Genomic DNA, 13952 nt, shown 5'->3' with positions numbered 1-13952 from the left:
TTGGTAGGTTTGGACTTATTTTGTTTTGATTATTATCCTAGCTTGAGGATATAGTTATTTATGTGATGTCATTTTCAGGCTAAATATATTTTGATAAGACAGATATCTTTACCGAATACTAGGGTAGTTAAGACATGTCAAAGACATCTGGTCTTATTGTTCCTTACATTTAGTTTGCTAGCTTGTTCCCTAGTTGCAATTAATTGAACTTTTGTTTAAATCCCCTCTTTTTTCCCAACTGGAAAGGTTTCCTAAGCCGGTGAATTAATAGGTGTCCAAACCAAAGTCAAAATATTGAAAGAAAAAATAAATCTTCAGCACCTAAATATGTAAGATTATAGCCAAATATAGCATTTCAGCGATATAAAATATCAATTCGCGACTCCAAATTTTGTTGATCTAGACAAATCCTCGAGCTGATATCGAAACGAAGCCCAGCTGCTACTATAAGCAGGAAGAAATCATTCGCCTTGCATTTTTTTTCTTCTTGATTAATAAACGCTCCCTTTTGATCTCAGCTGTACGCGGTACATATTAGACATGTATTGCTTATATAAATAGATAACAAGAGAAAGGTGTAACATTGTCGACGATGATTGTATTAAAGGGTTAGCGACTACGCCCAAATGTATTTCGATTTATTGCTTTCAAAATTGTTCAACTACTAAATGCAACATATTGTCATCGACAAAAAAAATGAAACAATTTTTAGAGATTTTGTATTTTGCACGAAGTATTCTGGACAATTCAACGTTTGCAAATCTTCAAACCCGCCATGTCTATTGGGATTGGCGGAGTTGACAGCACGTAATGAATGAAAACAGTTACATTTCATTCAAGGCAATAACATGACGAAGAAAGAGAATAACGGGATCAAACAAGATTAAAGGTTCCTCCTTCGAAAGCATGGTTGACAATCACAGCAATGTGAATAATCCCGTTCAAAACTTGTTTAGAAATGTCTTAATCCATGGAAACGTTTTGAATGCATCATCACTTCTATTTCATAGGTTATTTTGCTGCACTTTATACTGAACCGGAGGTAACTCTGTGTTTACGTGAGGCATTTAGAAAAGATTTTCGCACTTTACTTACCACCATCTCCTTTAAATTATCTCCCTTTACATAAGAACGTCATTAATGTTGGCGAAGTACGGATATATTAATATGCATTACGCATGAGCGCCCGTAAATTGCCTTCGTCACAACCATGTTTGTACATGAATCCGTGTCCAACAAGACTAACATCACCGAATTATAAGAACTCGAACACTAATCGTTTTTCAAAGTATTAATGTATAATTGATTTCAATTTGTCTGTTCAGTTATAATATTTATCAATTTAAAACTGCCTATAGTCAGTACTCATCATGAGAAATAACTAACGCTGGAAAATAAAACACCGTAGGGCACTACTGTGCGAGGCAACGAAACCCATTAATTTATGTTCATATATAATACATTGACATTAAGTACTCACAATTCAGTGACAAGTAGATGTGCTTCTTTTTTTTTAAAGTGAAGAATGAAAGGGAATATTGATAATAGCTGAGACAAAGTCTGTTGGTTCATTTTACATTGTTGAATGATTCAGCTTGCAAACATTTGATTTCAAACATCAGATACAAAACTAACGACTGACAATGAAACCCGAGAAATGGGAATGATACTTTCCTATATTGTCGCTACCTCCGACAATATGGGTTTCATCCCAAACACAAGCTACCCAGACGTCTTCTCCCTCCTCGAGCTGGGTGAGGACCGAAGTACTCCTCTCAATCCATAACGTGCTGAGATCAGCGTAGAGATATCCTATAACTGTGGCGGACTTGCCCTTCTTGATAACAACGTGATACTGACCGCCATTGTTCGGTACTGACAAGGTCAGACTGAACTGATACGTTCCAGAGATGGGGGCACGGAAGACTCCATGGAGCGAGTTGTACACGTCACCAACATTTAGAATGACATTGTCAAACACCACATGCTGGTTAAGCGAACAATGTGACAGATCTCCAGATAGAACCGCCATGAACGCTGGTAAATTACTTGATCCTGTAAGAATAAAAGAAAAAATGACGCATGAGACTTATTCAGTTCTAATTATTTATTCTCACCATCAAGGAACAAAAAACAATATTCTTCCTTATGAAAACGGTTATATTAAAAAAAGAGCAGTTGCGATATATATATATATATATATATATATATATATATATATATATATATATATATATATATATATATATATATATATAATGATATCAGCAACAAGTTGAAATAAACTAGTTGAAACATAGTAAAGTTAAAGGTTTATTTCGTGTGAAAACAGCAATGTAAAGTTTTGCAAACATAGCCGTTTTTCTGTTTTGTTTGTTTGTCGTGTCTATGTTTTACATTTGCCTTTGAAAAAGACTCATTAAAGTGTCGAAAGCGCTCAGGCTAGTTAGACACTAGTTTCGCACTGTTCGTTGTCAGATATTACATTTATCTTAATCAATGCCTGACACACGTGATCCCTTGCTGGATCCAGTGCACTTGAAGAGATTGTTATTCGCCGTATGATTTGTATGTATGTATGTATGTATTTATGATAGATAGATAGATAGATAGATAGATAGATAGATAGATAGATAGATATTCTCCTGGACAAAACAGTGAAGGTATTGAAATGTGTTTAATGATTAAATTATAATGAGATATGACAAAAAAATGAAATAATGCCAGTAATTTGTATTAATTATTACATTACGAGAAAATCTGTAACGAATACTTATAAGGCAATGAATTCCTATACTTAAGAGTTACCAGAAGGAGTGAAAATAAACGGAAAGAGTGATTTTCATGGGCGCTGCACATAGCGTGAAGGGGGTGGATGTGCCTAATGGCTGACCAGTAAATGTTATTCCCTAAAAAATTTCTGCGGCCGCCATTGGTGATGTTTCAAGAAAGCATCATAGCTGCCTTTATAAATATTGAAACTATTCTTATATTCTTAATGATCACTCCTTGGCTCTCCACACTACATTGTGCTCTAGACTAAACGAACTGGGACTACATTCATCATTACCTACATGTAGACAGAAGCGAAAAAAGAAACGTTGTTTCAAAGCTGGCCGGCGTAGAACAGGAAGAAGAATTCCAGTTATCTCCCTTATTTCGGCTCAACAATTTAAAAACAATTCGACCGTTAATTTAGATAACCTAATTCAAATCCCTATTAATTCGTCAACCTTTGTGTCAGCTATCCAAGAAATACCTCTGCGCATTGCATTATTCAATGCCCATTCAGTAGGACCACCGGAAAAGCGCACAGAAATAGTTAATTTTATCAACGACCAGAAAATTTACGTATTTTTTCTGACAGAAACATGGCTAAAAACATCAGGCGATGAGCCCAAGTGTGCGGATCTAACACCCACTGGTTACTCCATCAAGTCGTTCCCCCGTAATTCTCGCGGAGGTGGAATTGCTGTCATCACAAAGAACTCCATGATAAAACGTCTTAACCACACCACAACATTCAATTTCGACCACACATCGTCTGAACTAGTCCAAACCACACTCACACTGGAGAAAAGGTCAGTTCATTTTTTCTGCCTATACCGACCTCCTCCTAGTAGAAAAATCAAGCTGGCTGACTCTCTCTTTTTAGAGCAGTTTCCGAATCTTCTTGACTATGGAAATTCGATAGGTGGCAACCTGATTATTCTTGGAGATTTCAACTTTCACTTTGACTGTCTTGGAAACTCAAACACATCAAAACTCATAGATTCCATTAATGTTTTCAACCTCAAACAGTCAGTTAACCAACCCACCCATAAACATGGTCAAATTTTAGACTGGATTCTTCATAAACCTGATGATAACATTCTATGGTCCTCCCTGGTATCCCATGACCTTGCATCAGATCACCTCTGCATTATACGCCATCTTGACGTATCAGTCCCTAACTCTCCACCTTTATCTGCTACTAAGAGAAACCACCGTATGATAAATAGAACCAAACTAATGCACGACATCCAAGCTAACCTAACAACTTGCTTACCTCCTACCGAAGAAAAACCTGATAACTGCCTGCGTTCATTGCTTGACAAACATGCCCCAGCTACCAAGTGCAGAGTATCAATTCAGAAGTGTTCTCCATGGTATAGCAGTGTTAGAGACCAGCTTCGCACTGCTAAAAGAGACCGCCGTAAAGCTGAGAGGCTCTGGCTTTCCACCAAACTCACTATTCATAAGCAAATCTATGAAGCCGCTAAGAAGAATGTTACAAATATAGTCCATGCAGCGAAATCAGTCCACTACACTACTAAGATCATGGAAAGTTTCAGCTGCAAAGAGCTCTTCGAGATTACTAACAAGCTAATGTCAAGGAATAAATCTACACCACTTCCAACTACCTTCTCTCCAGTCGACCTTCCGTACATGTTTGCAAATTTCTTCCGTGACAAAGTACAAACCATTAGAGATAAGCTTGACACCACAATTTCAATTGACTCGTCGTCACCATACAGTCGGGTTACAGAATTTGAGTGGCAACTATTAGCAGCATTTGAACCTGTCTCTATGGATTTCGTACGTTCAATCCTGAAGAAGAGTGCACCAAAGTCATGTGAACTTGATCCAATTCCAACATCACTGCTGCTTGAGTGCTTAGATCCAGTATTGCCTTCACTAACTGATGTTATTAATACCTCTCTCTCATCCGGGGTATTCCCATCATTTTTCAAAACTGCCATTGTAAACCCTTTGCTGAAGAAACCAACAGTAGACCATAATGATTTAAGAACTACCGCACAGTTTCTAATCTCTCATTCATATAACAAATCTTAGAAAAGGTTGCTCTATCCCAGCTTGTATCTCATCTAAATTCAAACAGTCTTTTCAGCAATGTACAATCTGCATATAGCTCTTGCCACAGTACTGAAACTACTCTTCTAAAAGTAGTTAATGACATTCTCTCTGCGTTGGATATCGGAAAGATTACAGTCCTCACTCTCCTTGATTTTTCTGTAGCATTTGACACAATAGACCATGACATATTACTTCACAGTCTCCAGCATGTCTCCAGCATGTATTTGGCTTTCATGATACAGTCTTACTGTGGTTCAAGGCCTACTTGGTCAACAGGACACAACTTGTATCTGCAAATGGAATACACTCCAGCCCAGTTGATCTACGTTGTGATGTTCCACAGGGGTCTGTTCTTGGACATGTTCTCTTCATTCTGTACACTCGGTCGCTCTCAAGTGTCATAGATCATCGTCCAGTTTCTCACCAATTGTACGCTGATGACACCCAAATATACAAATCTAGCCACCCAACTGAAGTTGATGCTACCATCCAAGGTGTAGAGAGGTGCATTTCTGATGTGAAATCATGGATGACATGTAACAAGCTGCAGATGAATGATGATAAAACTGAGGCCATTCTGATCACAACACAAAGACTTTCTCATTCATATCCTTTACCTCAAACAATAAATATCAGCAACACCAACATTAAATTCACACAATCAGCACGAAACCTAGGTGTTACTCTGGACAGTACTCTCACATTGCACCAACATGTCATGAACATATGCAAGGCTGCATAACTTGAGCTGAGACACATCAGCTCAATTCGCAAATATCTTTCAGTTGATGCCACTAAAACACTTGTGTGTTCATTAGTACTTTCAAGATTGGACTATTGTAACTCAATTCTGTCTGGTTTATCTCAATATCTGCTCCAGAAACTTCAGAAAGTTCAAAACACAGCTGTTCGGATCATACTTAGAGTATCCACGATCAGAGCACACCTCCCCGCTGCTCTGTACCCTACACTGCCTATCCATTCGATCCAGAATCAAACACAAAATTTGTTCTCTGTGCTACGTTTTACTGTCGGACTCTAGTCCAACATACCTATCCGACCTCACCCATGTGTACACACCAGCAAGATACTTACGCTCCTCTTCTGACAATTGTATACTCATTATTCCCGCTATGAAAACAAAGTCATATGGACAGCGTTCTTTTGCATACCAGGGCCCAGCAATGTGGAATGAATTTGCCCACTGAACTTAGACACAAAGACACAGTAATCACATTCAAGAGGGCTCTCAAAACTCACTTATTTCAACTGCAAAAACAAACTTAAAAGACTGAATAATGTTTCCTACCTTAAATATTTTCCGCATGTTTTTTATGTTTTTTAATTTCACGGTGTTTGTTTTTTGTAATCATATCATTATATGTTTTTTATCTTATATGTGTTGTCTAATGTTGTAAAGCGCTTAGAGCTTCTAAAGATTAGGCGCTATACAAAGTCCTCATTATTATTATTATTATTATTATTATTATTATTATTATTATTATTATTATTATTATTATATCATAGTTTATCCATAAAGATGGGCAAATAGTATCGTCAACCATATAAAGAAAAAAAGAAGACGAAAGTTTGCAAAGAAATGGGCTTTTTGTTAAGCAAATATATAACTGTACAGACACATAGCGATTGTAAATATGCAATGCTAAGTATTCTGCTCACAACGATGCGGTTTGTTATAGCTGTCATCATTTTAGTTTAATGCCCTGTTTAGACCCTGTGCAGCGATCCCATTTCGTCTGGTTGCCCTCCCCCTCTCTTATGCCTATATCAACCACAAAACAAAGATGTTTTTTTATCTTATTACTGCCGGTGGTACGTTGGAATCCAACCCGGTAACTTCAAATTTTTATATTAAAACCCGGTCGGGTCGGATATTTACGGGTTGTGCAAAACCTAGTTGTGTCCGGCTGTTCGGGCCGGATAGCTGTCCATCCCTTTTTAGAACCTACATAGCTACCTCTTTTCGAACGTTTTAGGGCATAGATCCAACCCACTACTTTAGCACCCCTGCAATGATTCGGTACGCCATTCTGAAAACCGATGGCGTAGAGCTTGAGATGCAGATATACATTGTCTGCACCTATTTTTTTCAAGAGAGTCACCTGATGGGGCACCTCTATGGTTAACTAAGTGACATACAGAGACCAACCTCCCCAAATGGCTGGAGTAACACCCCTCTAAGTGTTTAAGCTGAATAGTTCACGATAATTAAAAATCCTCCATGGCTGGTGATGAGAAGGATATTTGAACTGGCTAGAAACTTTTGATTGGCAGACCTTGAAGAGCTTTAAAATCGTTTAAATAGCAAACCCCCAGACGCTTCAAAGAGCTACCTTCTCGACGTAGACTTGGAATATTCAGTAAAGCCCACGGTAACGATCCGCCAGAGTTCACCAAAGAGTGGTTATTTATCTACGAGCGAGACCTAAGTAAATAGCTCTGATGTTGTTTTACAGGTTGTGCAAAGCTTGTACACAATCGATAAAGAGTGACACATCGCTCAATATCAGAACCACCATCTCTACAGAAGCAACGGGATGTGCATCACCAAAATAAACCGAGAGCGGAACTTGACCAGTGCTAGATCCTGGGTGGTACCGTATATCAAATTCCCCAAGCGAGTTTGATAATGACTGATTTAAACTGCTTAAAAATTTCATCTTTGGCAAGAAAATATAAAATCTGCGGAATCTCAGCAGCGTTGATCGGGTCAAGCCTGAGGAATAAATGAACAGGATGCAGCAACCTTGTGGCTGTCCATTCGCCAAAATGTTGACCTAACCATTGGAAATATTTAACGTATACTTTTCCGCAACCAGGTAATGGCACGTTACGGGTCCAATTTCCTGCTCCTGTACACCGATGTAGACAAGTCGGAGGTGGAGGAGGAGGATATCTATCAGGAAGGGGTGGACGATGCCCACCTCTGCAATACGACGTACATTCCAGTAGGTCACACAGTCTGAAGCTTCGCCAACAAAATATTTTGGGAAAATTTCCAGGTCGAGTACAACGGAATCCCAATCGCATAGTGTATGTGCCTACACCTGGACACTAAATAATGGGTCGTAACCAATATGTTTACTATCAGAGTCAAGTCAAAACGACCAGAGAAGCTAATTAGAGTTTGAGAGTCCCTCGCCTTTATCATCGATCCCCGACCGACCCAAGATGCTGCTTGGGAACCAACATCCCAAATAGTGACGAATCCAGCCAATAGACCATCGTATGCGTGATTTTGTGAACGTGCTTGTGGACGCTTTTGCTTCTGCAAGAAGGTGGCCATAAGACCTCAGAGCAGGTAGTTCTATACGTACAAGCTACATACTCAGCAGAGACCCACGTAAGACCCAGGACGGAATCTCCTTTATCTTCTCATTCGTCCGGTACCTGGACTATATGGGGTACAGCTTAAGAATGAGCATCCTCCAGCTGACTCATCGAATTTATCTGCTGAATAGAAGACCCCAGAGTTAAATCACTCAAAAATATAGCACTGGCCTTTAGGTCATTGGCCAGGTCAATATCGGCCTTGTGGTGGTCGTGCATGTTCATGAGTACAACAGCTCTTGATGTGCGCGCGTGATGGGCACCTCGCCACTCTTCGAGTTGCTGACACCATCCAGCTGGGTGCCAATCTGGCAGTAGCTAGTGGGACACGGGTGCTTTTCACCGTGATACATACTCCAGGGCAGCACTGTCAGATTTCCGATCTGTCCTCAATGACCGAGGCGCTCATGTTCCTCCACGACACCCACAAACGATATCATTTTCGTGCCTCACTCAGTGTCACACGGCATTACCACCACTGATCTTACTGCCACCTGCGAATATAGGTCTGGAAAGGATACAATAGTGCACAAACTTAACGAACCGAGTGGCCATAATATCCACGTGATTGAAAGTCGCCGCTGTCATTCCTTCCCAACAATCTGGAGGGATCTGCTATTGGTTGGCTGTGACAAGAATCCTTCACTCAAAACGAAACCAACAGCTCACATCTGTTAAAGGTGGGCGTGTGGGGAAGTTACCTGAATATCAAGATGTTACGACCTTATATGGGAGCAGTTCCTGAAAAAAGTGAAACGAAAAGTGGAAAGCGTGGGCTTAAGCCCGCGGAGGGTGGAAGCGACTGAAGAACCTGAGGAAGGCATACAGCTAGAGAGATCTAAACGATCGTGGGAAAGATCAAGTCAGCCATGCAAGTACACCTCCGCATGCCGATCCTAAAGGCAGCCATAACTATGCCATCGAAACTGTGGACTATGTTCAGTTAGAATACCAACCAAATAAATGAAGGGACGCGCGCCACTTTTGTCAATAACTTGGTCATGGGCTCGGACCTGCACCACTCCCTTTCTTGGAGTAGACCACGCACTGTCCTCTTTTAAATACTTACATAAACAGCACTTAACATGAAGGCTCCCCTGCTACACGACCACATCAGCTGCGAGCTGTAATACTATTCATACTTAAACCACAGTCCCAACCGAAAGGGCCATCGTTGACCTCCTGATTCTGGACCCATCCCGATATTTCATCCCTACCGATTTCGTAGAACAGATCTGGAAGGTGGGTTCGATTGAAAGAGTATTTTGGCGCTGTTTCATTGCGTCTGTTATCTAATCGATAACCACCAGGTGGAAGCCTGCCCAATCCACGTCAATGTCTCCACCACCATATCATCCACTACTTGGCTCCCTACAGCGGTTACCACGTCCTCAGCACTAGGCTAACGGTGATGTTCGTAAAAAAAAGAACGGTATAAGAAATGCCGATGAGGTTCAGTTAACCCTAAAAAGCATTAGAAATGCGGTTGAGAAATCCCAAACTCTTTCAATGACCGCCCTTTATGTCAACTTCGATCTGTGCTTCGCGATACAAGGGCTGATAGACAAGCTCGATAACGTTTCCTGTGTCATCCCCGGATTCACGTTGTTAGGCTTATGCAGGGACGTGAGAAAGTTCATCTTTGGCGCAAAGCTCACCCTCTCGCTACCGGCAAAATCACCAACGAAAATTGATATAAAAACTTGCCGTTTGGACTCCTACCGTGACTCGGGCGCTTGAGGTCCAAACCAACATACTTAACTTCTTGCAATGCGGCCATAATACCCTGTCATTCTAGGGTATGATCACAAACACCCAGTAGAGCGGGGAGAACATGGAAAAAGGTCTGCATATTAGCCAGAAAGACTTCTCCAGACTGATCCCGATCTACTACGTAAACTGGAGCACGTCGACTTGGTCAAGCAGTCGGTAATTCAAGGCCCCCGTCACTAACTACAACTATAATTAGATCGGGCAAAACATTGCTAATAGCGACTAAAGAGCGAATGACAGTAGTCGAAGAGCTGCCCAACCACACAAATTAAGCCACAAGGCATAAAGATATACACTCGATGCCTGAGAAATGACAGCGTGTGTCCCTTACCAAGGACTAGTTCTAAACACTAACCGCATCCTGTATCGCGCGCTGAGGCATGTGGTTGGACACGTGTGCTCCATGCATGACGTCCTAATATGATGAAAGTCGCCCAGGGCAAACGCCTCTGAATGACTCGCATGGTCAAGAGCGACGATGCAGACATTGTCGATGTTCCCCCGCTGTGGCTGTATAAAGAGCCCATTCTCATCTGCATCAGAGGGAATAAGACTTGATTTTTACAAAAGGATATGCTCTGTCGTATCTCGCTCCCTAGATAAAGATAACCCCAATTAGTCAAGTTGCGATTTGACGGCACAATTGCCTTAAACATATGCGAGCTGATCGGCAACCGTTTCAATGATCACGTCAGCACAGAGACTATATAACTGTCCTGGTAAACATCAATATCTATTTTAACCTCATTACCATCGTAAGGGTGCTTCAGATGAAAGCTGGATGTCAGATAACGCGGGTTTACCCGAACTACGACTAATAAAGACTTTCGACTTAATAGAATATCTGATTTACTGGTCGTTCTGTTTTAGAGGAAGAATTCAGGCTCTTCTTCGACCCACGCGACAAGTAAGAAGGAGGGACCCATAATAAGTTACAGGCAGATATGCAGATGGCGCTTGCGACCCGATTCTCGACAAGGCAGCTGCAATGGATTGGTCTACCTCGCAAAGGACTAGGTCAGTTCAAAGATCTTGACTACTCTTGGTGCAGTTGGCAAGTTCTTTTGAGCTGTGCAGTGCTCCGCCTGTTGTTACCAGCGCGTTCTGCTCCAAGGTCGCCGTTCTCCCCTGCCCACATTCAGCTTATGAGCCCTGATGAAATAAATGTTACGCGCTACTGGAAATAAATACTCAAATGACTCCTGGATGTGGTTATAATCATAGAATTCACCTGTATTGTCATCAGAGTCGTGGGTCACTTCACACTTAAAGGGTGATATTTTAATCCTCTTCTCAACTCTACTCATTCTGTCCGTTTCTGACCTCCTCATCCCATAGGTACATGTTACTATCGTTCATGTCTGTGATCGGTGTAGCATAGACACTCCTCGTCTCTAAATAAATATTTTGCTGGTGCATACCCATGTGGTCCCTTTTTGGATACCCCCTCACCTGCTTATACTACCATACTACAACCGATATACTACCTTTACTACGTACCCTCCCAAAATGACCCAGACGAGAGCTCCTGTGGTTTTGTGCGAACGTTTGTTTCTGTGTGAGTGCGTCACTTACCAAAGAAGGACGCAAGGTGATGTGTATAATTACAACTACTCATTATGTCAAAGATCGCTAATTTTTCACTTAAAATGAGATGTCTTTTCTCTGGCATCTGTTTGAAAATGACGTCGTTCATTAATGGATATAATTTTCAGTTTTCATGAAAAGTCATTCTCGTTTTCACATATAAAAATCGTACATGAAAGTAAATACGCCAAATGTGTATTTGATGTGCTTTGGTCATCCGATTTATTCGTAATATATTATCAGTCGTGTGTATTTGCATAAATTTTAGTTTAGAATGTAGATAAAAGCATCAACGAAAACTGAGACAGCCATAACGCTCTATGGTGACGGGATACAGTGGGATGCCATCAAGGTTAAGTTGATGTTATTAAATATATACAACATTTTACCAAGAGACACTGAAATGCTTTCAAAGTGTGGAGTTTTTCCTAACGTAGGAAATCAGATCTTTTGTAAATAACATTTAAAAGTAAAATCTCATTCCAGGAAATTAAATCACTTTCAGAGTCTTTGAAATTTGCTGTTCTTGCCATTTAACCGAAAATGGCCTAAAGACAGCTAGGAATATGCTCGTACTGATTTTATAGTTACAATGCTTGCTTTTCTAGACATGCGTAATATGTCAGGTCCTAAATCCTTGAAATGATATAAGAAAATAACTCCTCCAAAATTCAGGCGGAGAATACCTCTGTAATTTAATGTCTTATAATTCTATGCATAATAAACCTGCTAAACTTAAAATAATTTATATGCATAGTCTGATTAAATAAGAAGACGTCATAATCACATCACAATAATAAAGGATAAAAATGATTACGCTCGAGATCAGCTAATTCTAAGAGGGATTTATTTATATGGTAAATTCGTTTTGTGGTTAGAACTGAGTAATAAGCAAGACATATCTAAAGAAATTAGGACACGATTTTCTTTTTTCTTTCTGAAAATAGTAACTTCTAGATGCTTGACTTAGCCGATCGCTATTTTCGATGTGCCACAGACTAGTTCTTTAATTCGCATTTCGCTGTATATTTGTACAAGATTCAAAACTTGGTCCCAGAATGCCACTGCAAAACGAGGATGTCCTATTGCCAGTGCAAACGTTGTGAAGGATATCGAATGCTTTAGTAACACGAAACGTAGCATTTGCAAACATATCTGACTGATGATGTTTTTTCTCAAACAATATCATATAACAAAATTATCACTAATACATTCTGTTTTGATCTATTCTCGATTGTAACTATAGATACCTGCTTCTAGTGCCTTTATTTTGACCTCCTGTGCTTGATTTGTTGTTGTGAGATTGTAAACTGTGTTGGTCAAGCTGTTGAGAGTGTCGGTTATGATGCGGACTGTGCTAGTCAAAGTGTCAATTTCTGTCTTCATTGTTTGGACCAATTGAAGCAAGTCTGTCTCAGCATGAAGGAGAAGTCGTTTGTCAACATCACCTTCCCCTCTAGTCGTAACAACACAAAACAGGACTGTTATTATGTATTTGTTGGTTAGTGACGAAGTCATTGTGGCTTTGCTCTGTGTCGCACAACCTAACTCCTTAACAGTAAGAAAGGTTACATTTAGACTTATCAATCTGTTGGTTGATAGCACTGATGACCTTATTCCATTCTGAGGACGGCTTATCCTGGATATTCATCCCGATGTACCGCTCATCGTTATGGACCGGAAAAATAATTTGTACTGCTATATTCAGCCCAATGTACTGTCCAGAGTTATGGTCATAAATACTATTTTCTACTGATTTTCAGCCAAATGTTCTTTTCAGCGTTTTGGTCATGAATATTAATTTGTGTTTAAAACAAGGCGAATGTTGTGATATATCCGTTATTTGGTGTCAATCTATAACAAGCTCAAACTGGTGCTGCGATATAAACCAATTCATTTTTTTCTTTGACAGGATCAGATTTTGCCGCGGATATAAATTTGCGTCGCTGCTGTAGACATTCCACGCTCATCATATTTGAGATCTTTTCAGCAACAACCTGGGGAACTCCTTTCACTTTTTAATGTTTATGTCGGGTACTACAACACTTGAGTACATTCTGGAGCACAGTCCCACATACCATTCGATTGACTTTTGTGAGGGCTCATCCTTGAACGTATCAACCACGTTTTTGTGGGTGTTACTAAACAGTAGATGGTCTCTCTGATACTCACTACTTTCAAATTTGTTTACTAAACCTATTTTCGCCATGTCCGTGCTACTGTATTTCTGTTAAATCTTGTCGTAGTAGAACTCGTAAATGTGCAGTTTCGACAAGTCCAACATAGACACGCCAAGACAGATGGGTTTTGCAAACTTCCGCTTGGTGTTCTTTCTGTGAACCACCACGAATTCGCCGTCAAATATTTTCCGTAACTGAAAAACT

General features: G+C 40.2%; 1 protein-coding gene across 1 annotated transcript; it reads right to left on the bottom strand.

The window, feature by feature from the left end:
- Positions 1-1529: 1529 nt before the first annotated feature.
- Positions 1530-13129, bottom strand: LOC149779844 (caprin-2-like). The gene is made up of 2 exons (XM_089936273.1): positions 12819-13129; positions 1530-2055 (listed from the first exon to the last, which is right to left on the bottom strand). Exons 1-2 carry the CDS (start codon positions 13084-13086, stop codon positions 1631-1633), a joined length of 693 nt encoding a protein of 230 aa, XP_089792399.1. The 5' UTR covers positions 13087-13129; the 3' UTR covers positions 1530-1630.
- Positions 13130-13952: the final 823 nt, after the last annotated feature.

The sequence above is a fragment of the Sinohyriopsis cumingii genome, chromosome 16, assembly GCF_028554795.1.
Source record: "Sinohyriopsis cumingii isolate HCF-2022 chromosome 16, ASM2855479v2, whole genome shotgun sequence".
Classification (NCBI taxonomy): Eukaryota; Metazoa; Mollusca; class Bivalvia; order Unionida; family Unionidae; genus Sinohyriopsis; species Sinohyriopsis cumingii.
This window is presented reverse-complemented; position numbering and strand designations above follow the sequence as displayed.